Here is a 26,265-nt window from a genome sequence, read left to right on the forward strand (position 1 = left end):
TAGGGGCAGAAAACACAGTGCCGAAACCTACCGAACAGATGGTCACTGGAAAAGAAGTTAATCTGCCAGGTAAAGTAATAGGATTAAAAATATATTACCCTTTTAATTGTATAATTGGATGATAATTTGACATAATCTCAATAGGATTTGACTTTCCCAGTTCCACATTCACCTTTTAACAATATCTTTAACATTTTCCATTCAGCAGAGACAAAAAACCTAGTTGAAGTTAATGTTCACTCATGATATGGTGTATATGATATAATATAACTTTGATAATGTAGTAACCTGATGAATTTCAATATGACCTAAATGTTCTCCGTTAGGGGCAGAAAACACAGTGCCGAAATCTACCGAACAGATGGTCACTGGAAAAGAAGTTAATCTGGCAGGTAAAGTAATAGGATTAAAAATATATTACCCTTTTAATTGTATAATTGGATGATCATTTGACATAATCTCAATCGGATTTGACTTTCCCAGTTCCACATTCACCTTTTAACAATATCTTTAACATTTTCCATTCAGCAGAGACATCAAACCTAGTTGAAGTTAATGTTCACTCATGATATGGTGTATATGATATAATATAACTTTGATAATGTAGTAACCTGATGAATTTCAATATGACCTAAATGTTCTCCGTTAGGGGCAGAAAACACAGTGCCGAAACCTACCGAACAAATGGTCACTGGAAAAGAAGTTAATCTGCCAGGTAAAGTAATAGGATTAAAAATATATTACCCTTTTAATTGTATAATTGGATGATAATTTGACATAATCTCAATCGGATTTGACTTTCCCAGTTCCACATTCACCTTTTAACAATATCTTTAACATTTTCCATTCAGCAGAGACCACAAACCTAGTTGAAGTTAATGTCACTCATGATATGCTGTATATGATATAATATAACTTTGATAATGTAGTAACCTGATGAATTTCAATATGACCTAAATGTTCTCCGTTAGGGGCAGAAAACACAGTGCCGAAATCTACCGAACAGATGGTCACTGGAAAAGAAGTTAATCTGGCAGGTAAAGTAATAGGATTAAAAATATATTACCCTTTTAATTGTATAATTGGATGATCATTTGACATAATCTCAATCGGATTTGACTTTCCCAGTTCCACATTCACCTTTTAACAATATCTTTAACATTTTCCATTCAGCAGAGACATCAAACCTAGTTGAAGTTAATGTTCACTCATGATATGGTGTATATGATATAATATAACTTTGATAATGTAGTAACCTGATGAATTTCAATATGACCTAAATGTTCTCCGTTAGGGGCAGAAAACACAGTGCCGAAACCTACCGAACAGATGGTCACTGGAAAAGAAGTTAATCTGCCAGGTAAAGTAATAGGATTAAAAATATATTACCCTTTTAATTGTATAATTGGATGATAATTTGACATAATCTCAATAGGATTTGACTTTCCCAGTTCCACATTCACCTTTTAACAATATCTTTAACATTTTCCATTCAGCAGAGACAAAAAACCTAGTTGAAGTTAATGTTCACTCATGATATGGTGTATATGATATAATATAACTTTGATAATGTAGTAACCTGATGAATTTCAATATGACCTAAATGTTCTCCGTTAGGGGCAGAAAACACAGTGCCGAAATCTACCGAACAGATGGTCACTGGAAAAGAAGTTAATCTGGCAGGTAAAGTAATAGGATTAAAAATATATTACCCTTTTAATTGTATAATTGGATGATCATTTGACATAATCTCAATCGGATTTGACTTTCCCAGTTCCACATTCACCTTTTAACAATATCTTTAACATTTTCCATTCAGCAGAGACATCAAACCTAGTTGAAGTTAATGTTCACTCATGATATGGTGTATATGATATAATATAACTTTGATAATGTAGTAACCTGATGAATTTCAATATGACCTAAATGTTCTCCGTTAGGGGCAGAAAACACAGTGCCGAAACCTACCGAACAAATGGTCACTGGAAAAGAAGTTAATCTGCCAGGTAAAGTAATAGGATTAAAAATATATTACCCTTTTAATTGTATAATTGGATGATAATTTGACATAATCTCAATCGGATTTGACTTTCCCAGTTCCACATTCACCTTTTAACATTATCTTTAACATTTTCCATTCAGCAGAGACCACAAACCTAGTTGAAGTTAATGTCACTCATGATATGCTGTATATGATATAATATAACTTTGATAATGTAGTAACCTGATGAATTTCAATATGACCTAAATGTTCTCCTTTAGTGGCAGAAAACTCAGTGCCGAAACCTACCGAACATATGGCCGCTGGAAAAGAAGTTAATCTGGCAGGTAAAGTAATAGGATAAAAAATATATTACCCTTTTAATTGTATAATGGATGATAATTTGACATAATCTCAATAGGATTTGACTTTCCCAGTTCCACATTCACCTGTTAACAATATCTTTAACATTTTCCATTCAGCAGAGACAAAAAACCTAGTTGAAGTTAATGTTCACTCATGATATGGTGTATATGATATAATATAACTTTGATAATGTAGTAACCTGATGAATTTCAATATGACCTAAATGTTCTCCTTTAGGGGCAGAAAACTCAGTGCCGAATCCTACCGAACAGATGGCCGCTGGAAAAGAAGTTAATCTGGCAGGTAAAGTAATAGGATAAAAAATATATTACCCTTTTAATTGTATAATGGATGATAATTTTACATAATCTCAATAGGGTTTGACATTCCCAGTACCACATTCATCTTTAAAAAATAACTTTCACCTTTTCCATTCAACAAAGACAAAAAACCTAATTGAAAGTAATGTTCACTCATGATATACTGTATATGATATAATATAACTTTGATAATGTAGTAACCTGATTAATTTCAATATTACCTAAATGTTCTCCGTTAGGGGCAGAAAACACAGTGCCGAAACCTACCGAACAGATGGTCACTGGAAAAGAAGTTAATCTGCCAGGTAAAGTAATAGGATAAAAAATATATTACCCTTTTAATTGTATAATTGGATGATAATTTGACATAATCTCAATCGGATTTGACTTTCCCAGTTCCACATTCACCTTTTAACAATATCTTTAACATTTTCCATTCAGCAGAGACAACAAACCTAGTTGAAGTTAATGTTCACTCATGATATGGTGTATATGATATAATATAACTTTGATAATGTAGTAACCTGATGAATTTCAATATGACCTAAATGTTCTCCGTTAGGGGCAGAAAACACAGTGTCGAAACCTACCGAACAGATGGTCACTGGAAAAGAAGTTAATCTGCCAGGTAAAGTAATAGGATTAAAAATATATTACCCTTTTAATTGTATAATTGGATGATAATTTGACATAATCTCAATAGGATTTGACTTTCCCAGTTCCACATTCACCTTTTAACAATATCTTTAACATTTTCCATTCAGCAGAGACAAAAAACCTAGTTGAAGTTAATGTTCCCTCATGATATGCTGTATATGATATAATATAACTTTGATAATGTAGTAACCTGATGAATTTCAATATGACCTAAATGTTCTCCTTTAGGGGCAGAAAACTCAGTGCCGAAACCTACCGAACATATGGCCGCTGGAAAAGAAGTTAATCTGGCAGGTAAAGTAATAGGATAAAAATATATTACCCTTTTAATTGTATAATTGGATGATAATTTGACATAATCTCAATAGGTTTTGACATTCCCAGTACCACATTCATCTTTAAAAAATAACTTTCACCTTTTCCATTCAACAGAGACAAAAAACCTAGTTGAAGTTAATGTTCACTCATGATATGCTGTATATGATATAATATAACTTTGATAATGTAGTAACCTGATGAATTTCAATATGACCTAAATGTTCTCCTTTAGGGGCAGAAAACTCAGTGCCGAAACCTACCGAACAGATGGCCGCTGGAAAAGAAGTTAATCTGGCAGGTAAAGTAATAGGATAAAAAATATATTACCCTTTTAATTGTATAATGGATGATAATTTTACATAATCTCAATAGGGTTTGACATTCCCAGTACCACATTCATCTTTAAAAAATAACTTTCACCTTTTCCATTCAACGGAGACAAAAAACCTAGTTGAAGTTAATGTTCACTCATGATATGCTGTATATGATATAATATAACTTTGATAATGTAGTAACCTGATGAATTTCAATATGACCTAAATGTTTTCCGTTAGGGGCAGAAAACACAGTGCCGAAACCTACCGAACAGATGGTCACTGGAAAAGAAGTTAATCTGGCAGGTAAAGTAATAGGATAAAAAATATATTACCCTTTTAATTGTATAATCGGATGATAATTTGACATAATCTCAATAGGATTTGACTGTCCCAGTTCCACATTCACCTTTTAACAATAACTTTAACATTTTCCATTCAGCAGAGACAAAAAACCTAGTTGAAGGTAATATTCACTCATGGTATACTGTATATGATATAATATAACTTTGATAATGTAGTAACCTGATGAATTTCAATATTACCTACAGTGGGGGGAAAAAGTATTTAGTCAGCCACCAATTGTGCAAGTTCTCCCACTTAGAAAGATGAGAGAGGCCTGTAATATTCATCATAGGTACACGTCAACTATGACAGGCAGATTTTCTCCAGAAAATCACATTGTAGGATTTTTAATGAATTTATTTGCAAATTATGGTGGAAAATAAGTATTTGGTCACCTACAAACAAGCCAGATTTCTGGCTCTCACAGATCTGTAACTTCTTCTTTAAGAGGCTCCTCTGTCCTCCACTCGTTACCTGTATTAATGGCACCTGTTTGAACTTGTTATCAGTATAAAAGACACCTGTCCACAACCTCAAACAGTCACACTCCAAACTCCACTATGGCCAAGACCAAAGAGCTGTCAAAGGACACCAGAAACAAAATTGTAGACCTGCACCAGGCTGGGAAGACTGAATCTGCAATAGGTAAGCAGCTTGGTTTGAAGAAATCAACTGTGGGAGCAATTATTAGGAAATGGAAGACATACAAGACCACTGATAATCTCCCTCGATCTGGGGCTCCACGCAAGATCTCACCCCGTGGGGTCAAAATGATCACAAGAACAGTGAGCAAAAATCCCAGAACCACACGGTGAATGACACGGTGAATGACCTGAAGAGAGCTGGGACCAAAGTAACAAAGCCTACCATCAGTAACACACTACGCCGCCAGAAACTCAAATCTTGCAGTGCCAGACGTGTTCCCCTGCTTAAGCCAGTACATGTCCAGGCCCGTCTGAAGTTTGCTAGAGTGCATTTGGATGATCCAGAAGATGATTGGGAGAACGTCATATGGTCAGATGAAACCAAAATAGAACTTTTTGGTAAAAACTCAACTCGTCGTGTTTGGAGGACAAAGAATGCTGAGTTGCATCCAAAGAACACCATACTTACTGTGAAGCATGGGGGTGGAAACATCATGCTTTGGGGCAGTTTTTCTGCAAAGGGACCAGGACGACTGATCCGTGTAAAGGAAAGAATGAATGGGGCCATGTATCGTGAGATTTTGAGTGAATACCTCCTTCCATCAGCAAGGGCATTGAAGATGAAACGTGGCTGGGTCTTTCAGCATGACAATGATCCCAAACACACCGCCCGGGCAACGAAGGAGTGGCTTCGTAAGAAGCATTTCAAGGTCCTGGAGTGGCCTAGCCAGTCTCCAGATCTCAACCCCATAGAACATCTTTGGAGGGAGTTGAAAGTCTGTGTTGCCCAGCGACAGCCCAAAAACATCACTGCTCTAGAGGAGATCTGCATGGAGGAATGGGCCAAAATACCAGCAACAGTGTGTGAAAACCTTGTGAAGACTTACAGAAAACTTTTGACCTGTGTCATTGCCAACAAATGGTATATAACAAAGTATTGAGAAACTTTTGTTATTGACCAAATAGTTATTTTCCACCATAATTTGCAAATAAATTCATAAAAAATCCTACAATGTGATTTTCTGGATTTTCTCATTTTGTCTGTCATAGTTGACGTGTACCTATGATGAAAATTACAGTCCTCTCTCATCTTTTTAAGTGGGAGAACTTGCACAATTGGTGGCTGACTAAATACTTTTTTTCCCCACTGTAAATGGTCTCCGTTAGGGGCAGAAAACACAGTGCCGAAACCTACCGAAAAGATGGCCGCTGGAAAAGAAGTTAATCTGGCAGGTAAAGTAATAGGATAAAAAATATATTACCCTTTTAATTGTATAATGGATGATAATTTGACATCATCTCAATAGGATTTGACTGTACCAGTTCCACATTCACCTTTTTACAATAACTTTCACCTTTTCCATTCAACAGAGACAAAAAACCTAATTGAAGGTAATGTTCACTCATGATATACTGTATATGATATAATATAACTTTGATAATGTAGTAACCTGATGAATTTCAATATGACCTAAATGTTCTCCGTTAGGGGCAGAAAACTCAGTGCTGAAACCTACCGAACAGATGGTCACTGGAAAAGAAGTTAATCTGGCAGGTAAAGTAATAGGATAAAAAATATATTACCCTTTTAATTGTATAATTGGATGGTAATTTGAAATAATCTCAATCGGATTTGACTGTCCCAGTTCCACAACTCCGTTGAAGGTAATGTTCACTATCATGATATACAGTATATTGTGTAATATTATAACTTTGATAATTATGTATTAGCCTAGTTTTGTATCAATAAAATATTTATGATAATGAATTGCAATATAATTACCAAAATTTGCTCTGTTAGGGGCAGAAAACACAGTGAACACTCCTACCAAACACATAGCATCTGGTAAAGAAGTTAATCTGAAAGGTCAAATTATATAGGTGGAAAAATGCGTTACCCTCTGAATTATATAATTTACAGTGAATGCATTGTTTATAAAACTAATTCTGCTGACGTGTTGGAGTGCATTTAACCATTTATAATTTATACATTTATACAACTTTTGGAGCAATTGAAATACAAGACACTCACAATTTACTTTTTTCAATGCAGATTGGCACCAGGTGAAAGGATTCAAAGGTAAAACAAAATCACAATAGGACAGGAAAATTGTATGTTCATTAAATTAATACGATATACAGTTAACAGCCAAAATTAAGGAAACCAACAAAGTGTCTTAATAGGGCATTTGGCCACCAAGAGCTGCCAGGACAGCATTGGCATAGATTCTACAAGTGTCTGGAGCTCTTTTGTTGATGGTGGTGGAAAATGCTGTCTAAGGTGCCGCTCCAGAATCACCCATACATGTTAAATTGAGTTGAGATCTGGTGACTGCGATGTCCATGGCATATAATTTACATTGTTTTCATGATCATCAAACCATTGTGACCACTCGTACCCTATGGGGGCATTATCATTCTGTAAGAGACCACTCCCATCAGAATAGAAATGATTGATCATAGGTTGAAGGTGATCAATCAGAACGGCTGTGTATTTATTGGCGTTTACCTTGCCATCTAAGGGGTTGAGTGGACCTAAACCATGCTAGGAAAAGCACACCATAACCGAGCTGCCAGAAACTTAATTTACTCGAGTGTTTCCTTTATTTTGGCAGTTACCTGTAGGTCCACATGATCTGAAATCCTTACCAATCCATCCCAACTTATTGTGTAAATGAAATAAATCTTGTCTTTCCAGTTCCATCAGAGAACATCATTCTGGATATAAAGACTGTGCACCCTGCTATTAGAGTCAATAAAGGAAAGCGGGTGTCGTATATGATGAGTGGTGGCAATTATTGCTGTCAACAAAAAGTCCGTTATGCTGCATCGTGTTCGAGGCTTTTATTAAAATCACGAATTTACAGCATAGATACAGACTCGCGATGTCCGGAGAACGGCTCCCCAGATTGTTATGGCCGTTCTGCCGTCTCATCGTTTACCCCCTATTTATAAACAATGCAAAAAGAGGAGTGACTCCCCTCTTCTGGCCAATCACCAGTCTCCCCTGGGGCATCACCCTCCCAACGCTACATTTGAACTAAGATCATAAAACAACATTCTTTGTTCCTCCAAAACATTTAACAAAGGCATAATCTTCAGATACGATATTCCCCCCTTTCGAGACGAAATAAACGTCTCGAAAACAAACAGAATAAGATTATGACTATTAACCATTTATCTTATTGAGTATCTTTAACATTAAACCAAACACATTCTCCTCTAGAGTGTAAATACCTTTCTATGAAATACCTGTTTATGGAGTGTAAATACATTACTATGAAATATGAACAACTGTTTATGAAGTATGAATACATTACTATGACATATGAACAACTGTTTATGAAGTATGAATACATTACTATGACATATGAAGAAATCTCTATGGAGTGTAAGAGCGAAAAACTGTCTGGCAACCTTTGTTCCAAATCCATCCATCCATCAATCAAGACAGTAAAATTCTCTCACGGTCCCTCTGCCCCAGGCAACCACCGCGGTACTCCAGATAAACTCATAAACCATGTAAATACATTTGAAACTATGATGCCATTAAATACACATGTTTCCCCTGCAAACAAAATCCTATCCAGAAACATCCACTCTCAGGCTGGTCAACCCATAGGACCTGAAAGGGAATCTCTCCCTGCCTAAACGTCCTTTCCCTAAACCCCATCGAAATAAACAAAAGCATCTAAGATCCTCATCTGCATTCAATAACATCAAACATCATTCTACTAAAATCAATACCTAAGAATATGACACAATTATGTATTACACATCAAATATGTCTATATTTCATTGCAGACACTGGAATGTAGTCCACTACACTTCATCTCCTCCGTAGTCTCGACTTCCAATGGACTTGTTAATGATGGAATCAGCCACACCCTCCTTGTTTCATCTCCTCCAGTCATATTGTCCCTTCATATTGTCTTTGTTTGAGTATTCCAATCTCCACATGTTCTCCCAAATGCTTCTGGAATGACAAGAAAATAAACGACCAAACAGTATCTTTTGCAAAACAACATTTTCAAATTAAACCTCAACATCAATTTAAGAATATAAAAATGACCTATAAATGATGTATGAATCACATTAACCTATCCCCCCCTTGATTCATAAATCATACCAACATCACCCTACTATTGAATAAATTTTTTTGAAAAATAATCAACTCATAAAAAAATGATATTTATCCATCAGTAGTCCATCCATCTTTATCCAGATCAGGAACAGTCAACACCGGCATCTGAGTGTTGTCTCCAGGAATCACTCTCCAACCTATCTCAATATCATAACTTTCTCAAAGGTAAGTAACAAATTACAATCACCCAGTGTTATCAAAGCTGAAACTAAAATCTGACCCATCACTGCCCCTACTGGCCTAATTGATCTTGCAACCAAATCTTCTCAGATCTCCCAAACACATCCCTTATAATGCATCTATAACCCCAGTGATCTTATCTGAACTATCTGGACTCAAAGTATAACTAATATTTATCAATATGATCTTCCCAAATGTTACACCATACCATGAATAAAGTCCCCCCCTTCTCCCTTAGACTTATTCTTCAATAATAGGCTTGAAGACTATGACATGTCCCTTTTCATCCTATTTTGAACTCTAATTTCAGATCGATCTGTGTTCGATGCTACTCCTCTTTTAATAGTAAAAGCCTCATATGGAAGCTTCAACGTTGACATGTAACCAAATCCTGTCCATTCCTAATATAAGTATATATATTTTATCATCACAAACCCACCAAATATCTCCAATTCCCCATAGTCATAGGCAAAAGCTAATCTTTTAACCATCAAAGTCCTGCTGTTCTACTACCTGGTCCACAACAATTACATTATATTTGTCATCTCTACCCTTATGGTCATGCTTATCCAAAGTTATCATATAACATCCCACTCTGATCTTCCCATAAACATACCCCTTACCTCATATGTTTTATTAAACAACTTTTATCCCTCAATGTTTCACCTGAATACTTCATGGTTCCGTTGTTACCTAATTTTCCTTTCCATCTAACAATTCCCATAGGGTAAACCATTTACCCAAGAACAATTAAACCTAGGCTTAAACCACTGTTCTGACAACTACATTATTTTATCTGTCAATGACCGTTGCTAATTCCACAGCCATGACAAAGCATAAGACTGACCCATACCTGACAGAGGCTGCGCAACCGTCTAACATGTCTGGGATGGAATTCTCAACGGACATGGACCTTCAAGATTCCTCACTGATCTTACAGAATGAGTTAACCTATCTCTAATTTCCACAACAGACGAACAAGCGGCACTGCAGATACCTCCTCCCGTCTGTCATCAAAATCAAAGACCTCATCCTGCAGCTCCATGATGAATCTATATTCTCCATTTCAGATTAATCTATATTGTTTCTATCTGCTCTCCTATTTTAATCCTATTCGTACTATCATTGACAGCCCTCTCCATCCGTAACATAAACTCCTGAGTCATTAATTTCTTTCCAAAGTTACCATTACCGTCGTTGATTTAGTTGATGAATTAAAACCCTTAATTCCTTCTAGTGGAAAAGCTACCCATATCCCATGTGTATTATTCACTGTTGGAGTGACTACTGTAATAAACTTATCCTTAACTCCCTCTGTGACTGTGGAAACTTCTACAGACTTCAAATCTTCCATTATAAGCGTCACCTTACAAATTACATAGCCCTTTAACCAATAATTCCTAACCGGAACAACTTCTAATGCTTGCACTAGATAAGTACACATATATTCTCCCTGACCTTTCTCTGTAACCTTACGCCAAATAAGTGAACAGTCACTCCTAACCCTCTTCTAAACTATACCTCCTTTTACTCCTGGTCCTGATAACAATACTTATTCTCCATATGGGAGAAACGTCCCCATCTTAAACCCTAATAAGTATTTTCCCCCTAAAATTGGTGCTGTATTGGTTCCCTTATAATCAAATGCAATATATTTATGACTTTAATAACTATCCATGTTGAAAGAGTTAAATTGCTTCTCCCTGTTGTTCTAATAGACTGAAGTGTTAATGTCCTTATTTACTCCTAGTTTTCCCCAAATCTCAGTCCTCTCTCTAAATCCCTGACTTTCAAACTTTTGATTACACAAAATACCCCTATAATTACCTTGATCTTCCTACTCTACAGTGTCCTTCACCATTGTTCTCTCTCTTTCTTACTACTAACTTTGAAACTTAGCTTACTGTCTTAGAGTCCCTTCAACCTAGCCTACCCCTAACTTATTTTAATCTAATCTTTTCTCTCATAACATTTAACTTTTTCCCCTAATTTTCACAAAATCCCTTACCACCAAATTTGTAGAATATGTGATTGGGAAAGTTCCCCACCTGCTTCTGACTCATTACACACAGACTTGGCAAAACCGACTAAACACCTTTAGCCTAACCTCAAATCTCTTTGTGTCAGGATGTAACCCAGAATAACAGTCACTCTATTAAGTTTATTTTCCCAGACAGATTGTCTAACAGGTAATCTAATACATTATCATCCTTCCTATGATATTATCTTTTAAGCAAATGATTCCCAAAAAACCCTACTTCTTAAAATATTCTACCAGACAGTCAGTCGTCTAGTGTGCCTCTGATTGAACACTTCAATTTACACCATGCATCTCTTCCCACAATGTCATTGGTATATTGTCTCTTTTAATTCCTATTTGACTTCTATAGCAGAGCTCAATTGATTCCTTAAGAGTAATTAAACTGTTTTACTACTTCCAATCCCTATCCTAACCTAATTAGTTTATTTTACAGAGTGATATGTTTAACCTCTTTAGACTGAACCCAGATACGTTTTTCCCCTATTCACTATCACTTCTAATGGTCGGTTGTTTTTACTTCAATTGTTGGCTATTTTCTCTTCCTCTCCAATTCTGTGTCTGTCCAGACCTTGGCTGTGGATATAACACCTGGTACCCCCCTTGACTGATACAATTGCATTTGATATTGTTCAGTTGAAGCTGTAACAGTGATTGTTGATTTGATTCACTCTGATTCTTCATAACCAACACTTCTTTTCTTCTTCTCCACCACCAGTTATAAGTTGTCTTTGATTGAGTTTTCTTCGTCCGGTTCTTCTCGTTGTGGACCTATCAGTATTCTTCAAAAGGTTATCTTCTAAGTTCTGTTCTTGAAATATCATCTTCTTACCAGTGGCCTTTCCTTTGGCCTCACTGTATTATTCTTCTCCTTCAATTCTTGAGGTCTTCATCCAGTCGTGTTACTTCTTCCACTTCTCCATTTCTTCTTTGCTCTTGTACATTCAACTTTCATCAGAGATCAAATCTCTAGTATCCATTTCTTCTTTCCTCTCTTGCCACTTCCCTCTGATCACAGAGTCACCTCCACCCATGACCTCTCATCAATCACTCTCATCTTCATCATCCTCTTCTCCTTAAGTTCCCAGACATCCCGGTTTTCCTTCCTTCTGGAGTTTTGAATTCATCTTCATCGTCGTTTCTGCTCGTATTCGTCTTCATCTCTGATGCCATAATCACCATGCTAGATGATCACTGAAAGCTTCCTTCTCGTAAGGTGGGTGTCTTTCTGCTGAATCCGTATGTGAGAAAGGTGTACTAACATCTGCCATTAGTCTTTCTAACCCTACTTTGATTAAAAAAATGACTATTTTAATCAATTTTCCCCTATATCAAGCCTTTTATATTCCTTTATTGTGAACTATGTTATGTTAGACTGTATAGCCTATGGCTATGGCTTCCCCCCTTAAATTATTAATATAACCCTAAGAACCCCCCAAAAAATCAAATTAAATAAAATATGAATATTAAAAAATTCAATTAAATACCTTATTCCAAAACCATTTAATTAAAAAATTAAAAACCAATTAAAAACTCAATTAAAAATTAGGAATAATTTTAAAACCAATTCTTTATTCCTATATCACCAATTTATCAATTAGTGTTGGCTATCTTACCACAACCCATCAAATGCAAGTAAATGAAGTTAGTAAACTTCAGACTAAAATACCCATAAACAAAGCCTTTAACCCCTTGCTCTAACCCCTAATTATCATAAATTTACAGAAGAATCCTCAATCCATCCTTGATTCTCAACACATCTGTAATCAAACCCCAGTGATACAGAGCTTCCAAAATGCAATTTTTAATGAAATAGTATTTGCCAAGCCTATGTAAAATTGTCATAACATCACATATCTTTAAATTGGAAAATGTTGCAACCTAGCCTGATATCTGATCCTCTGCTGCGTCATGTGATGTCACGTCATGTGACGTCACGCCACGCACCCGTCAGCCCCTCCTCTCTCTCTCGTCTCACCTCGCCGTTCCATGTTCCTCTCATATTTCAAAAAAACATAGAAACACACAAGATTTCAGCAGTTTATGCAATTAACCAAGTTATCCACATTCAATATTCGTCCGTTTTACATTCGCTCTAAGACTTTAACTCAGGACGAATTATAGATCGCTCAAAAACATTTAAAATTTTATTTTCATCCGTCATTTAATTTAATTCAATTCAATCTATTATAATCCGTTACCCTATATCTAATTTATAAATTCAATAGGTTACAAAACAAGTTTCATCTTTAACCAATCGCAGTTTAAACTAGAATCATCGTGCTAAAATTTCTCCTCTGTCTATCTATTTTCCTTGCAGGGTAACGCCAAATGGGACCTATGACCTGTACCCCACCATTTTGTTTTGTAGGCTTAGCCCACCCTCATTTCGTAGTTTTTAGCCCCGTAAAATCAACACGTGTCCTAATCTCGTGTCATAAACTCCCCCTTTCTGTCGGGTAGTATCGCAAAATTAAACGCATGCGCACAACCATTCAAAAATCCCTTTTCACCGTGAAAGGAAGATTTTCTATTCTCTCTCCCCAAACAGAAAGAATAACAGCCAGCTGTAATTTCCCATTTCCCCCTTATAGTCAAACAACATTTAACAGCGCTCACAAAACATACAACCTGACTTACAGACAGTAACAAGTTTAAGAGACTTTAATCCATCGCAATGGAATCTCTAAGGATATCCGTTAGCATGTAGCACGCAACACAATTAGCATTAGCAGTTAGCATTAGCCTGAGGTACACTGTGACACAAAACACAGTTAGCATTTAGCCTTAAGCATTAACATTTAGCTTGGCCTAAGGTACACCGTGGCACAAAACACAATTAGCATGTAGCATTAGCATTTAGCCACGATGTACCACGTGACCCGAACCATACAATCCAGCCTTAGCCACGAGGCACCACGTGGCCTGAAACAATCCAGCATTAACACCAACCTCCAGCTAACTGCAGCCTACTAGCTATACAAATGAACACCCCGCACCGTGGCCCAATCATTGTCTATCAGTAATATCTCCTTCTAACTTTGTGTTGCCGTAAGTTCTGGATAATCATAGAGAGGTTACCCCAAGCATTATAGTTCGTCAACCATACGATGAGTATATAACATGCATATAATTCGTCCAGCTTAATAATTCCCAGAATTAACCTTACACCACATAACGCGTTGCAAGGATTTTATGGCCCATTCCTAAAGAATCGCCTCGATTCGAGGGCTTTTCCAGATTCCCGGTGCCCTAACTATGCAGACGTCTTCCAACATTTATTCTCTACCAATCCATTGTCACCCGTTACCAATGAATTATACACTTTCAATACTTAAATCCCTACCGTTCAACGCTCTACATTCCAATTAACTGCCGTTTTTGATGGAATAAATTTTAGCAGACTCCAGTCGACCAGCAACAACGCCACCGAGGCCAGGTCGAAATGGAACATCTCCTCAGTGTACACAAGTCATATCCAATCTAACAAACTCCGAAGCGATAAGGACACTCACCCTTTTTCGGCCATGCTTCAGAGAGAGTTAGGCCGGCGGTTGACTGAAACAAGGAAGAGACGCAAACCCAGCCCCACGTTGGGCGCCATTATGTCGTATATGATGAGTGGTGGCAATTATTGCTGTCAACAAAAAGTCCGTTATGCTGCATCGTGTTCGAGGCTTTTATTAAAATCACGAATTTACAGCATAGATACAGACTCGCGATGTCCGGAGAACGGCTCCCCAGATTGTTATGGCCGTTCTGCCGTCTCATCGTTTACCCCCTATTTATAAACAATGCAAAAAGAGGAGTGACTCCCCTCTTCTGGCCAATCACCAGTCTCCCCTGGGGCATCACCCTCCCAACGCTACATTTGAACTAAGATCATAAAACAACATTCTTTGTTCCTCCAAAACATTTAACAAAGGCATAATCTTCAGATACGATATGGGCTACTTACGTAAAAGAAAAAGATACAGAAAACCCCTCTATGAGAATGCATCTCCATGTATTTTGTGAAGAGAGTTTCAGTTCAGGACAACACTATTGGGAAGTGAAGGTAAAGGAACAAAAAGTCAAAAAACTGTCATGGTATGTTGGTGTGGCCAGAGAAAATGTTAGATCTATTGTTCCTTTAACTCCACAGAATGGATTTTGGATTATTTCTTATGATAAAGAAAAGGGTTTCCATGTCAATACTGACCCTCAAACCCCGATAACTGTGGCAGAGATCACTATAGAGGGAGTGGGAGTGTTTCTAGACTGTGACAGACACACTCTGTCTTTTTATAATGTTGATACAGAGTCACTTCTCTACACATTTACTGATGTGAAGACATCAAACTACTTTCCTGTGTTCAGCCCAGGACAATGTGACAAAACCCCATTGAAAATATTGTAATGACTACCAAAACCCTTAAGCTGAACTGCGTTGGCCGGGTTAAGCATCCACTGTAGTTGCTGGAACCGTGCTTGAAAGGACAATATCAGAGCCAGCACAGTATCGGTTGGGTTAGCACTATAGTGTGAAATGGGTCCGAGATGCAGGTGAAATTCATGTCAAATGAGACATGCGTTATACACATTTTGTGTTATTCAGTGATGCCCAGTTGTAAATGTGTGTGTCTTTTTCCCGAAAAGTTTTCAGACGCCACAAGAAAAAGAGAACAATATTAATGCCGTCTTTTTGTTGGCAGTAACCCGCCATGGTTCATTGAACAAACCCTATGGGAAAATGAAAGGAGTTTTTGTAGGGTTTTTGGATAAATATAGAAAATAAGGTCTGTGGTAAACACAGGCTTAGGAGATCATCTTTATCAGCTAACGTCACTTTTTATGTAATCAGAAAAAGCACATAAAGGCTTAATTCATAACGTTCATATTAACTGACTGATATTATCTCAGATCAAAATCTCCTAAGGCTGTGTTAACCTCAGATGCTATTTTCTGCGTTTATCCCAAAACCTAATTATTTCCCAAAAAAAATGGCTGAACGAACCAGAACTAACTTTAGGACTACAAGCTGGCGAGTTCTATAAAATCAACCACAAATCTTTAACTTTTTTTTCTACCTGTAGCTAGATTGTGAATGTATACTGTGAAGCTACTGTAGTACAAATTAGCAATATCCTTTGCATTCTTGAATTCTGTTAAAATGTTGTCCCAATTCATAAATTACTGTAATCTGTTGATAAGGTTTCACTGGTGTTGTTGAATGTTTCAATATACTGAACAAAAATCTAAACGCAACATGCAACAATTTCAAAGATTTTACTGAGTTACAGTTCATATGAGGAAATCAGTCAATTGAAATACATTCATTAGGCCCTAATCTAGGTATTTTACATGACAGGGAATACAGATATGCATATGTTGGTCACAGATACCTTAAAGAAAAGGTAGGGGCGTGGATCAGAAAACCAGTCAGTATCTGGTGTGACCACCATTTGCCTTATGCAGCGCGACACATCTCCTTCGCATAGAGTTGATCAGGCTGTTGTTTGTGGCCTGTGGAATGTTGTCCCACTCCTCTTCAATGGCACAATGGCAGTGCGAAGTTGCTGGATATTGGCGGGAACTGGAACGCTGTTGTACAAATCAATCCAGAGCATCCCAAACATTCTCAATGGGTGACATGTCTGAGTATGTAGGCCATGGAAGAACTGGAAGAAGATCCTGAGGCGCATTGTCGTGCCATTCATCCGCCGCCATCACCTCATGTTTCAGCATGATAATGCACGGCCCCACGTCGCTAGGATCTGTACACAATTCCTGGAAGCTGAAAATGTCCCAGTTCTTCCATGTCGCTTTGGATAAAAGTGTCTACTAAATGACATATACAGTGCATTTGAAAAGTATTCCGTCCTCTTGACTTTTTCCACATTTTGTTACGTTACAGCCTTATTCTAAAATGGCTTAAATAGTTTTTCCCCCTCATCAATCTACACACAATACCCCATGAGGACAAAGCAAAAACAGGTTTTTTGAATTTTTTGCAAATGTATAATAAAAGAACCAGGAAATATCACATTTACATAAGTATTCAGTCCCTTTACTCAGTACTTTGTTGAAGCACCATCGGCAGCGATTACAGCCTTGAGTCTTCTTGGGTATTACGCTACAAGCTTGGCGCACCTGTATTTGGGGAGTTTCTCCCGTTCTTCTCTGCAGATCCTCTCAAGCGCTGTCAGGTTGGATGGGGAGCGTCGCTGCACAACTATTTTCAGGTCTCTCCAGAGATGTTAGATCGGGTTCAGGTCCGGGCTGTGGCTGGGCCACTCAAGGACATTCAGAGACTTGTCCCGAAGCCACTCCCTCGCCCCAGTCTGAGCGCTCTGGAGCAGGATTTCATCAAGGATCTCTCTGTACTTTGCTCCGTTCATCTTTCCCTCAATCCTGACCAGTCTCCCAGTCCCTGCCGCTGAAAAACATCCCCACAGCATGATGCTGCCACAACCTTGCTTCACCGTAGGGATGGTGCCAGGTTGCCTCCAGACGTGACGCTTGGCATTCAGGCCAAATAGTTCAATCTTGGTTTCATCAGACCAGAGAATCTTGTTTCTCATGGCCTGAGAGTCCTTCAAGTGCCTTTTGGCAAACTCCAAGCTGGCTGTCATGTGCCTTTTACTGAGGCTTCCATCTGGCCACTCTACCATAAAGGCCTGATTGGTGGAGTGCTGTAGAGATGGTTGTCCTTCTGGAAGGTTCTCCCATCTCCACAGAGGAACTCTGGAGCTCTGTCAGAGTGACCATTGGGTTCTTGGTCACCTCCCTGACCAAGGCCCTTCTCCCCCGATTGCTCAGTTTGGCCGGTCGGCCAGCTCTAGGAAGAGTCTTGGTAGTTCCAAACTTCTTCCATTTAAGAATGTTGGAGGCCACTGTGTTCTTGGGGACCTTCAATGCTACAGAAATGTTTTGGTACCCTTCCCCAGATCTCTGCCTCGACACAATCCTGTCTCGGAGCGCTATGGATAATTCCTTCTACCTCAAGGCTTGGTTTTTGCTCTGACATGCACTGTCAACTGTGGGACCTTATATAGACAGGTGTGTGCCTTTCCAAATCATGTCCAATCAATTGAATTTACCACAGGTGGACTCCAATCAAGTTGTAGAAACATCTCAAGGATGATCAATGGAAACAGGAACACCTGAGCTCATTTTCGAGTCTCATAGCAACGTGTCTGAATACTGAATACTGTAAATAAGTTATTTCTGTTTTCCATTTTTAATACATTTGCAAACATTTCTAAAAACCTGTTTTTGCTTTGTCATTATGGGGTATTGTGTGTAAATTGCTGAGGATTTGTATTTATTTAATTCATTTTAGAATAAGTCTGTAACGTAACAAAATGTGGAAAAAGTCAAGGGGTTTGAATACTTTCCGAAGGCACTGTAGCTAACTATACAAATACGAAATGTAGCTAGCTATCAGGCTCAACTAAATAAAAAAAACCTTGATACAGCCCGGTCTCAGTCATGTCATCAGATTTGTAAATGAAAGAGGAATATAATAACACGAATCGAAAGGAGTTTCCCATCTCTCCATTTAGAGTATTTCTGGTGCAGAACAGGAATGCCCTTACCCAGATGGTGTGACAAAGGCATTTCCTAACTGACCTGCTAACTTTCTTTGTTACTTTTAAGGTTGAAACTAACTTGCAGTACCTCCAGTAGGTAGAGACGCAACCATTTGTTGACCAGCTCAGGGACAAAATACACTATTCGCAGCCCTCATCAATAATGAAACTGCTGAACATACAATATAAAATGATAGGTGTTGGGCGTAGTGTTATAGTGCACCATGGAGAATGTGAAAGTAAAGAGAACACCTTAAAGGCAGGGAGTGGACAGACAGGAGAGGGATAACTTGTTTTATCTCTTCTATTACCATTTTGGGCTCCAAAGCAGAACTTTAATACACTGTGATGTGTCAGATGGTCATAAGTTTTACCAGAGCATTCCAATTACCCACAGAAGGTTTTGATGTTACGACAGCTGGAAAAGCAAAGGAGAGGGACCATGCACTCAGGTACAAATAAACTTCACTCTATGATTAACAACTGCCCTCTTCAAAGAATGGGATTCTCACTTTTTACTTCTTCTCTCTCCTCCTCCTGTGTCTTATCGTTTTTTAAACTTTTTAGTAATTTTAGCAGATGCTCTTATCCAGAGCAACTTACAGTTAGTGAGTGCATACATTATTTTTTTATTTTTCATACTGGCCCCCCATGGGATTCTCACTTTTTACTTCTGCTCTCTCCTCCTCCTGTGTCTATCTTTTTTTTCACTTTGTTTTTTACATTTACATTTTAGCAGATGCTCTTATCCAGAGCGACTTACAGTTAGTGAGTGCATACATTTTTTTTCATACTGGCCCCCCCGTGGGAATCAAACCCACAACCCTGGCGTTGCAAACACCATGCTCTACAAACTGAGCTACGTCCCTGCCGGCCATTCCCTCCCCTACCCTGGACGACGCTTGGCCGATTGTGCGCCGCCCCTTGGGTCTCCCGGTCGCAGCCGGCTACGACAGAGCCTGGATTCGAACCAGGATCTCTAGTGGCACAGCTAGCGCTGCGATGCAGTGCTTTAGACCACTGCGCCACTCGGGAGACGTAGGCGTAGTGTTATAGTGCACCATAGAGAATGTGAAATGCATATTTTTCTGGATTGTCTCCTTATTACAGATGGGGTGTTGATCAAGTTATAGAGCTGGTAATTTATGTTTTATTTATTCACAAAATAAGCATTATACTGTTTGTTATATATGGAGGGTATCAAACAAGCAGGATCAGTCAAGACAAAGTCTAGTTCTCTACAATGGGTCCCCCTTCATGATCAGCAGAAACTGTGGGCAGCTAACTTGTGAATCAGTAACCCTTGGTGGTGAAAGTGAACGCACAGATAATGTCATACAAGAGGACAGGCTGTAGAGGCAAAACCTTAGTATTATGCTTACTGGTCTATTCTCTCATTTACAAAGTGGAACTCAAAGTATAATTCAAAATACAATGTGATATTGAGATGGCCATGAATCTACCGGATTACAAGAAAATCACAGGCGTTTTGGTTTCACAATAGCAGGAAATCAAGGGAGAGGAACCATGCACTCGGGTACAAATTAATTCCGTTACACTGTATGAGGAGCAGCCTTCCTATATAAAATATATAGTAATATGATGGTTCTCTAGAATTGAGTTCACTTATCATTGAAGAATGGTGTCCTACTCTCCCTCTTCCGTTCTTGTTTTAATCTTGATATTAGCTATAATTTCTTTGCTTATCTCCCAGTTTCAGGTTAGTTTTTGATCAAAGATCATGTGCATAGAGATGGTGTTTAAATTATTAAATTAGATTATTAACCAATTTAACAAAATAAGGATTAAGTTCATACAGCACTTTATGTTTTTGTTCAAGACTTTTAGTCCGTTTCTATCTCTACTGTCGTCCATGCAGGATTAGTGAAAGTCACATGATCATTGAAACTTTGCCTGGTAGTCATTTTATTGCATTTTTTATGGGTAGGCGTTGGCATGTGAATGGCAATAAATACATAACACTGTGTCTGTGTCTGAAATTCCAACGTGCATAATTTAAATGCCCTGTTTTGTAGAGATATATATTTTTAACACACATGCAACTGTGTTCACATGATTGTTTGATTGATTTATACATTTAGCTGGGTAATGTAACAGTGTTGTTGTCCTCTTTTTTCAACACAGGGGTATTTGTGAGGGTGCTGATACTGTCAGCTCTCACTGATCCTATCCCAGCTCAAAAACCTGGTAAGAATGTTCACAAAATAAAAGCATTTTGAGTAAGGAACTACTCTTCCTTGTCCAATGTAACAATACTGAGTGCATAAACAGGGCAAAGTGAATGATAATTCTTCATAGCACGTTCTTCTTTCTTTTACCCTTTACCCAGCCCCAGAGGTCTTCACTTTGGTGGTCCCTCATGGTCCGATCTTGACCCAGATAAATGCCTCCATCTCCCTACCTTGTGAACTCTCACCTATCTTCAGTGCAGAGCCGTTGGAGGTGTGTTGGTACCGTCCTGGTAACTTCAACCGACCTGCCTTGTTATACAAGGACCACAGCATCCAGGCATCTATGGATCCCCGGTACTGGGGCAGGGTGTATCTAACTGGGGGGCTGGAGAGGGGGAACGTGTCCCTGAGACTAGAGAGGGTCACTCTGGAAGACGGGAGAGTATGTGTGCCATGTCAGCAGTGAACATTGGTATGAAAAGGCCAAAGTGTCCCTCACACTGATTGGTAAGGAGCAGAGGACTACGTTTCTTCAATTGATGAACCTGTAAACAAACATAACGTGATGTAAACTTGTTTAGGGAGAGATACTGTGCTTTTGGGTTGAATCTAGTTCAGAATCTAACTAGTATTACTCATTTTGTTGAATTTATGAACAATTCTTGAAAATAGAACAAACTTTCTAACAGTGCTATCTATTTTTTGGGTTGAACTCCCTATATTTCCAATAGTACTAGGTGGTATCCCAGTTGTCTCTTGCTGAAGCAAGAGGAAGTGGAGGTCAGGTGAACGTTACCTGTTCATCAGTGGGCTGGTCACCACAACCTACAGTCACCTGGAGAAACAAAGAGGGGAAAGAGATCAGAAATGGACAAGAAGTTCTCTACACATCTGGTAAAAACATTACTTGCAATGATAACATACAAATGTATGTAAAATGTTCATTGTGATGATGGGTTCTGACTTCTAAACTTGAAATATGAAATATCCTTATTCATGTTACTGAGGGAGAGAGGGGAAGGCAGAACGTTTACATTCTGTCAGAACATGTTATTGCTAGACATCAGTTATCCTATGGAGAAGAGAAGGGCCACAGTCTGGTTTCAGTTGTTGGGTTGTAATTTGAAATACTTGCTACACCAGAAGTTAATGGTTATATGTAGGAGGAATGTGTATGGTGGGGTCAATGGAGGTTGGATATGAGCCAGGGGCTTGGAATGTTACTAAGTAAGGGAAAAGGCAATCACATAGTTGCGGTCACTGATAAGGGTGGATAGCTGTGGATTAGTGAGGAATGGGGGCCGAGGTCAGGTCACATGAAAGGAGAAGGAACAGTTTATTACCCATATCACTTAACTTCCTGTGTAGCAACAGAGATGTATTGGCTGTCCATATGTGTAAGGAGGATACTCAGCATAGGAGGAAGGTTTAAATACCAGTGATTGTATAAATATGTCTTTGTCTGATGCAGCTGTGTGACCCTGTGGGTGAATAAACTTGGTTTGAGCTTTACTAGTCATCAGTGAGTTTCACTCTGTTTATTTAGAACCTAACAGTGAAAATCAAAACCATCCTCTCTCTCTCTTTCTATCTATCTCTGTCTCTCTCTCTCTCTTTCTCTGTCTATCTCTCTCTCTCTTTCTGTCTCTCTTTGCTGAATCAGATTCTCAGGGCTTGGTGAGTGTAAGTAGTTGGCTGCTGTATTCTCTCTCAGACTCAGATTGGCTCTCCTGTACAGTCTCTCTGTCTGAGGAGAAGAAGCGCGAGAGCAGAATCCTGCCACAGATATGCCAGCCTGGTGAGTGAGTGTCCTACAAACAGCATTCACCCATTCAGATCCCACTTACTTCCCATCCCACATACTCTGCTGTAAGAGGAATGTGAACATGCTGAAGATGTGTCTCTATCTTTCTATCTTATGAGTGCTTGCGTGAATTTGTGAATTTGATTTTCTGTGTGTAGGACCCTGGAGAGAAGCATTTATTGCATATTTGGTCCTGTCTCTGCTCCTCCTCTCGGCTCTTGCATCTGTGGTCATCATGCTGGGCAAACAAATAAGTATATACTGTAACTTGTTACTATCACTATTTATTACTAACCTTTTATCTAAGAAAGCATTTCAACAATCATTATTTTTTATTTTAGATTCCCTGGCACGGTTGTCATCACAAAAAAGCAAAGGCAGTCCAGGTAATGTACATTGTTATATGATCTGTGTGACATTCAATAAATAGAAATATGATGTGTATCTAATGAGATATAAGATATGTTGTATCATAAAATATGATGCGTGGTCTTTCTCTGCATTTCAGCAGGAACTGAGCTTGAGCAGAGGCCAGGTAACGTTTTCATTCTCAATCCATCTTATTTGGGTGATATAACAGATACTGTACATTTGACTAAGTCAAATGTTTGTGCAAATACACACATATCGCAAGTAAATATCACATTTTTACACTGCCTTCCACCTTCCCCATTCAACAGAGACAAGACACCTTATTGAAGGTAATCAATGAATAGTCATGATTATGATAACCATGCTTCATATCCAAAAGTCTGTCTTGAGTCACTAATATTTGTATACATTTCAATAAAATTATTTTATGGTGTTTGTGCTCGTAGAGGCAGGACACATTCATGAGAAACAAGCTGTTGAAGAAGGAATTAATCTAAAAGGTAAAGTTAATAACCTAAAGTTTAGTAAATTTAACTTGAGTCTAATATTCATAGTAATGTGAATCTAAATTATAGAATCTCAGTGTTTTCCATTGACTTCATATTTGCTTTTCTGCAGATTGGCTCCAGGTGAAAGGATTCAAAAGTAGGATATTCTTTGTGGACAAAATTACTAGATGTTTATTAGATGATAACTATTATTGTATGGGCCTAAATTGTAAGACTTATCCATGTCAACATTGTGTCTGAATTAATGAAATCATATTCTCTTCCCTCAGAGAACGTCACTATGGATGCCCAGACTGCTCACCTTGCTTTTAATGTGAGTGATGAAGGAAAAAAGGCTCAGTACAGCACAGGAGAAGCTAACAATTCCTCAAACAAGCATCCCCATGTGTTGGGTAAAGAGCGTTTAATCTCTGGACAGCACTACTGGGAAGTGAAGATGGGGGATAATTGTACAGAAAAGCTGTCATGGTATATCGGTGTGGCCAGAGAAAAGGCTCAGAGAAAATCTACCATTCCTTTAACTCCTCAGTATGGTTTCTGGATTTTATTTTATGAAAAAGGAAAAGGTTTCCATGTAAAAACAACTAACCCGCCAAAACAAATAACTGTGGCAGAATATCTTTCTATAGTAGGAGTGTTTCTAGACAGTGACAGACAAACTTTGTCTTTTTATAATGTTGAGACAAAGTCACATCTCTACACGTTTAGTGATGTGGTATCAAACTGCTTTCTCCCTGTGTTCAGCCCTGGAAAAAGTGATAAACATGTTATGATAATATGTTGAATAAATACTAAGACATGAAGGTTAAAACACGACAAAGGAGGCATACTGTAGACAATGTATTTTAAAGTAGGCCAACACTACAACTACGGTATGTCTAATATGAGGCAGCTGTAGGAACACATGTCTAGGGTATCATTTTGACTGAAATGTTATTCAGGGATGCTCAGTTCAACACACACACACACACACACACACATACATACATACAGTGACTTCGGAAAGTATTCAGACCCCTTGACTTTTTCCACATTTTGTTACTTTACAGCCTTATTCTAAAATGGATTTTTTTTAAATAATCCTCAGCAATCTACACACAATACCCCATAATGACAAAGCGAAAACAGGTTTTTAGAAATGTTTGCAAATGTTTTAAAAACTTAAAACAGAAATACCTTATTTACATAAGTAATCAGACCACTTGCTATGAGATTCGAAATTGACCTCAGCTGTATCCTGTTTCCATTGATCATCCTTGAGATGTTTCTACAACTTGATTGGAGTCCACCTGTGGTAAATTCAATTGATTGGACATGATTTAGAAAAGGCACACACCTGTCTATATAAGGTCCCACAGTTGACAGTGCATGTCAGAGCATAAACAAAGCAATAAGGTCGAAGGAATTGTATGTAGAGCGCCGAGTCAGGATTGTGTTGAGGCACAGATTAGGGGAAGGGTACTAAAACATTTCTGCAGCATTGAAGGTCCCCAAGAACACAGTGGCTTCCATCATTCTTAAATGGAAGAAGTTTGGAACCACCTAGACACTTCCTAGAGCTGGTCCCCCCGTTAAAACCGAGCAATCGGGGGAGAAGGGCCTTGGTCAGGGAGGTGACCAAGAACCCAATGGTCACTCTGACAGAGCTCTAGAGTTCCTCTGTGGAGATTGGAGAACCTTCCAGAAGGACAACCATCTCTGCAGCATTTCACCAATCAGTCCTTTATGGCAGAGTGGCCAGATGGAAGCCACTCCTCATTAAATGGCACATGACAGCCCGCTTGGAGTTTGCCAAAAGGCACCTAAAGACTCTCAGACCATGAGAAACAAGATTCTCTGGTCTGATGAAACCAAGATTTAGCTCTTAGGCCTAAATGGGGTATCATTTTGACTTAAATGTTATTCAGGGATGCTCAGTTCAACACACACACATACACTACCAGTCAAACGTTTGGACACACCTACTCATTCAAGGGTTTTTCTTTATTTTCACTAATTTTTACATTGTACAATAATAGTGAAGGCATCAACACTATGAAATAACACATATGGAATCATGTAGTATCCAAAAAAGTGTTAAACAAATCAAAATATATTTTATATTTGAGATTCTTCAAATAGGCACCCTTTGCCTTGATGACAGCTTTGCACACTCTTGGCATTCTCTCAACCAACTTCATGAGATTGTCACCTGGAATGCATATAAATTAAAAGGTTTGCCTTGTTAAAAGTTAATTTGTGGAAATTCTTTCCTTCTTTATGCGTTTGAGCCAATCAGTTGTGTTGTGACAAGGTAGTGGGGGTATACAGAAGATAGCCCTATTTGGTAAAATACCAAGTCAATATTATGGCAAGAACAGCTCAAATAAGCAAAGAGAAACAACAGTCGATCATTACTTGAAGACATGAAGGTCAGTCAATACGGAACATTTCAAGAACTTTGAAAGTTTCTTCAAATGCAGTCGCAAAAACCATCAAGCGCTATGATGGAACTGGCTCTCATGAGG

General features: G+C 38.3%; 1 protein-coding gene and 1 long non-coding RNA gene across 2 annotated transcripts in view; both read left to right on the forward strand.

Moving 5' to 3' along the window:
- LOC311112115 (uncharacterized protein) overlaps window positions 1-24,565 on the forward strand; it is a 42,531-nt gene extending 17,966 nt beyond the window's left edge. The window contains exons 9-24 of the mRNA XM_084155094.1: window positions 3,230-3,295; window positions 3,553-3,618; window positions 4,197-4,262; window positions 6,113-6,178; window positions 6,999-7,025; window positions 7,644-7,719; window positions 21,329-21,515; window positions 21,823-21,967; window positions 22,737-22,871; window positions 23,036-23,131; window positions 23,219-23,263; window positions 23,386-23,412; window positions 23,558-23,578; window positions 23,696-23,749; window positions 23,868-23,894; window positions 24,028-24,565. Coding sequence (XP_084011220.1) covers window positions 3,230-3,295; window positions 3,553-3,618; window positions 4,197-4,262; window positions 6,113-6,178; window positions 6,999-7,025; window positions 7,644-7,719; window positions 21,329-21,515; window positions 21,823-21,967; window positions 22,737-22,871; window positions 23,036-23,131; window positions 23,219-23,263; window positions 23,386-23,412; window positions 23,558-23,578; window positions 23,696-23,749; window positions 23,868-23,894; window positions 24,028-24,542 — 1,619 coding nt within the window. The 3' untranslated portion in view covers window positions 24,543-24,565. The remainder of the gene's footprint in view (window positions 1-3,229; window positions 3,296-3,552; window positions 3,619-4,196; window positions 4,263-6,112; window positions 6,179-6,998; window positions 7,026-7,643; window positions 7,720-21,328; window positions 21,516-21,822; window positions 21,968-22,736; window positions 22,872-23,035; window positions 23,132-23,218; window positions 23,264-23,385; window positions 23,413-23,557; window positions 23,579-23,695; window positions 23,750-23,867; window positions 23,895-24,027) is intronic.
- LOC311112536 lies at window positions 1,939-2,967 on the forward strand. Its single transcript, XR_014610879.1, has 3 exons — window positions 1,939-2,006; window positions 2,263-2,328; window positions 2,907-2,967. It is a non-coding gene; the product is annotated as an uncharacterized lncRNA (long non-coding RNA).
- Window positions 24,566-26,265: the final 1,700 nt, after the last annotated feature.

Source organism: Coregonus lavaretus (assembly GCF_964263955.1).
Source record: "Coregonus lavaretus genome assembly, chromosome: 38".
In the NCBI taxonomy this organism is placed as follows: domain Eukaryota; kingdom Metazoa; phylum Chordata; class Actinopteri; order Salmoniformes; family Salmonidae; genus Coregonus; species Coregonus lavaretus.